Genomic DNA, 3465 nt, shown 5'->3' with positions numbered 1-3465 from the left:
TATTTTTTAATATATATATATATATATATATAAAAATATATATATATATATATATATATGTATATATATAACAATACGAAGTTAAAAGCAATGAAAAAATAGTGTACAATCATTGAAAGTTAAGTGTAAGAAAAACCCAGATTAAAAAAGCCTCATATAAATCTGACACTGATCTCTCTTAACATATAGACCTAAATTTAATAATGATCGGATACCTATGGTATTCGACTATAGTCCCAGAATCCTGGAACTGTCTAAGATAATTAAACGAGACTTCCTCTCCCTCCAAGAAGACCCATCGATTAAATAATTATTTTTACAACCCCCTCTACTAGCACGTAGGCAACCCCCTAATTTAAAGTCCACTCTAACCTTATCTAAACACCCCTCCGCTAAATACATGGCAACACACGATGTAACAGCTCTAGATGTCAATTATGCGACATCTTATGCGACAGTACTGAATAAACTCGCCAAATATTATATACCTCACCACCACCCAGAAACATTGAAACAGACAGTAAAGACAGTGACCAACAATCAACAACAGATGAATATGACTGGAGGTATATGATTTCAAACGAGAATTTACATCAAATAACAAACATCATGCCACTTAGGACCTTCTATCAAGACTCAACAATCAAAATGGATGAGTCATGTTATAAGAAGACCAAATGATGATCCATGTAAAATTCTCACATTTCACTATATAACCAACGGAACAAGAGGAAAGAAAACCAAATCTATTCTTCAACGGGTCATAGATGAACATCAACTAAATAGAAGCCAATTTATCAAAGAAATATTCACCCATAAGCATTAAATAGAATATTTTGTAAATAGCATTCAGTTTCCATATTTTTTGTGTTTTGTAATTGTTTGTACACAGGTCCCTCATCACACGCCAACATAATGTCAATGGCTGCCGAATGTCTGAAATCAGACGGATAAAAGTACAAGTAGTACCAGTACCAGACCATACTGCTACAAATGCAACAAGTAAAACTATGTTGGCGAAACTGGTCTAACTTTTAGATCTAGAATGAACAACCACAAATCATCTATAGAACACAACTCAACTAATTGCCCAGTAAGTGCAAATTTTAATTCACCTAATCACACCATCAACAACGTAACGCATAATGAAATCGATAATCCGGTTAAAAACTCAAATTAAGGGACTAAATAAGGACTTAGGCTCTACACGTGATTATGCCTTCACACACTATAATTCACTATGAATACAGTATCTAACAATATATGCTATCATATTATTTCTACTTATGTACATTTTATTATATTCATTGATTTCTAAACTGTATTTTATAGTCATCGTGATATTATGCGTTATATTATTTAAACTCATACATAGCTTTATATTTCTGCAATTTACTTTCTATTCCACAATTGATTTAATTATATAGGACCTTATATTAATCTTACTATGTTTTATTTCCTGTTTACTGTAGTTAAATAAGTATCAGCATTAAGCTGGTACAATGACACCGCCAATGAACTATCGCTTACACAATCATTTTGCCGACATTTTATCATGGTTTAATTGTAATTAATGCGCCCATTAACTTGTCACTGAACTTATATTTTGTGGTCCAATCAACTAATTACCAGTTATTATTCTTTATGTATGTGTAAGATCTCAATTTGTGTTCCGCAAGTCAACTTTGTACACCGTTTGTTCAATGTTTTTGCGTTATATATATATATATATATATATATATATATCTGTCTCTTATACACATCTAGATGTGTATAAGAGACAGTTGTCTCCCGGTGTACTGCGCAATCACCACCAGAAATATTTTGTTACTTTACCTTTATGATAATTATTATATTAAACATTATTATTTATATTATTCCATTGTACTATAAGCCAAAATTATTATTATTATTACTAGTAACTGGCACACATAGTAATTGAAGTCTCATAATGAGGCTTAGGTTATGTGTGTATATCTCTCTTTCGAAAGATAATGCTGCTTAGAAATCGATTTTATTGTCAATGTACTTAAAATCATTTAAATAATTAAAAGAAAAACATTATTACTAAATGTATATTTCTTGTTCTTGTTATTATTTATTGACTCTTAGGATAAAACTAGACCTATTTAATTAATATTGATTCGCAATACAGCCTACCTTGGAGTTTACCATTGTAGGACAAACTGATCGCAGTTTTTTGAGTGTTTGGAATACATCTACAATTTTCTCTTCTTTAATTTTATCTATTATTGAATATACCGAGCAGAACAATCCTGATCGAACCGCACCATTCCTGAATAAAAATCGATAGAAAAAATTATGAGCATAAGAATGGCAATTATATATATTTGATTATTATATTAGTATTATATATTAGTATATAATTCTAAACGTACAGGCAGTGTACGATGATTGGCCGATTATGTTGAGGAATGTGAGCGCGTTGAACGGCTGCAATAAACCTGACAAACGAATCGACCTTCGGAACACGTTCTGCGTTACACCACTGCCGAAACTCAAAGTGTAAAATCTCTTGTACTTTATTGTCCTGAATTAAAAGAAAAACACACACACAATAATTATTAATATGAATAGGACTATATTCAGCCAATGGAATAATGGAAGGCCTCGCCTTTATTGAATTGAGTTGTTGGTTGTAGCTTGGTGTCAGGTTAGAATCTGAATATGCTTTTATTTTTTTTAAATAACTGACATATTTAGGCTAATGAGTTGTATAGCAATTGCAAAATTTAAATAAAATATAGACATAACATTATAATATTATAAATTTGTAGAGTACACCATGTGTATACGTAGCCACTAAAATAAGAAGATAAAATTCTAGCATTTTTAATTATATTCGAGTAAATGAGGCATGAGAACAATATAGTGCTAAGGCAAAACAACGGACCTTCTGTAGCATGATTTTTCGTTCGATCATTAAATCGTTTTGCTCAGACGACTTCGTATTAATGGTAAATTGATCAATCTTCAGCTCTTGACTTATCCGCTGAGGAAGGTATTCGGCGCAAGTTTCAGTTTTGTCATTAAGTTGAACGATTATGTCAGTCTTGTAATCTAACACTAAACGCCAAAAATCAACAGTTGTGTCGGCCGGCTCAGACATTGGGGCCTGGGTAACAATAAACGCGTTACGCCTGTTGTAACCCTGAAACACAAAACAAAACGGATAATTATCAGGAGCGTAGGGGGTGGGGGAGGGGGCTTAGCGTCACGCTTGATGTAGCCCTGAAAGACAATAAACCTGGATGCATTCTGCATTTTAGATTCACGTGAATTGATAATGTATTTTTCATATACTCATATCGGGTTATTAGTATTGGATAGTAGTAGGACTAACGTATGCCTTATGTCGACCACAAGTAGCGCCTATGCTGCTAGTTAACGATCATAATACACGAATGGTCAAACTGCGTCGTATGTATGTTCAATTCAGTTGTA

The 3465-nt window shown here is 32.5% G+C and overlaps 1 protein-coding gene across 1 annotated transcript in view; it reads right to left on the bottom strand.

Moving 5' to 3' along the window:
• The window catches only part of LOC117106927 (receptor-type tyrosine-protein phosphatase alpha-like), a 4939-nt gene extending 1759 nt beyond the window's left edge, over positions 1-3180 (bottom strand). Inside the window, exons 1-3 of the mRNA XM_033248450.1 lie at positions 2915-3180; positions 2400-2551; positions 2161-2296 (exon numbers count right to left, since the gene is read on the bottom strand). Coding sequence (XP_033104341.1) covers positions 2161-2296; positions 2400-2551; positions 2915-3130 — 504 coding nt within the window. The 5' untranslated portion in view covers positions 3131-3180. The remainder of the gene's footprint in view (positions 1-2160; positions 2297-2399; positions 2552-2914) is intronic.
• Positions 3181-3465: the final 285 nt, after the last annotated feature.

This window comes from Anneissia japonica, unplaced genomic scaffold, assembly GCF_011630105.1.
Source record: "Anneissia japonica isolate Jap-2015-1 unplaced genomic scaffold, ASM1163010v1 scaffold284776_len174044_cov101, whole genome shotgun sequence".
NCBI classification, from domain to species: domain Eukaryota; kingdom Metazoa; phylum Echinodermata; class Crinoidea; order Comatulida; family Comatulidae; genus Anneissia; species Anneissia japonica.
The sequence above is the reverse complement of the archived record's forward strand: the minus strand, read 5'-3'. Positions and strand labels throughout refer to the sequence as shown.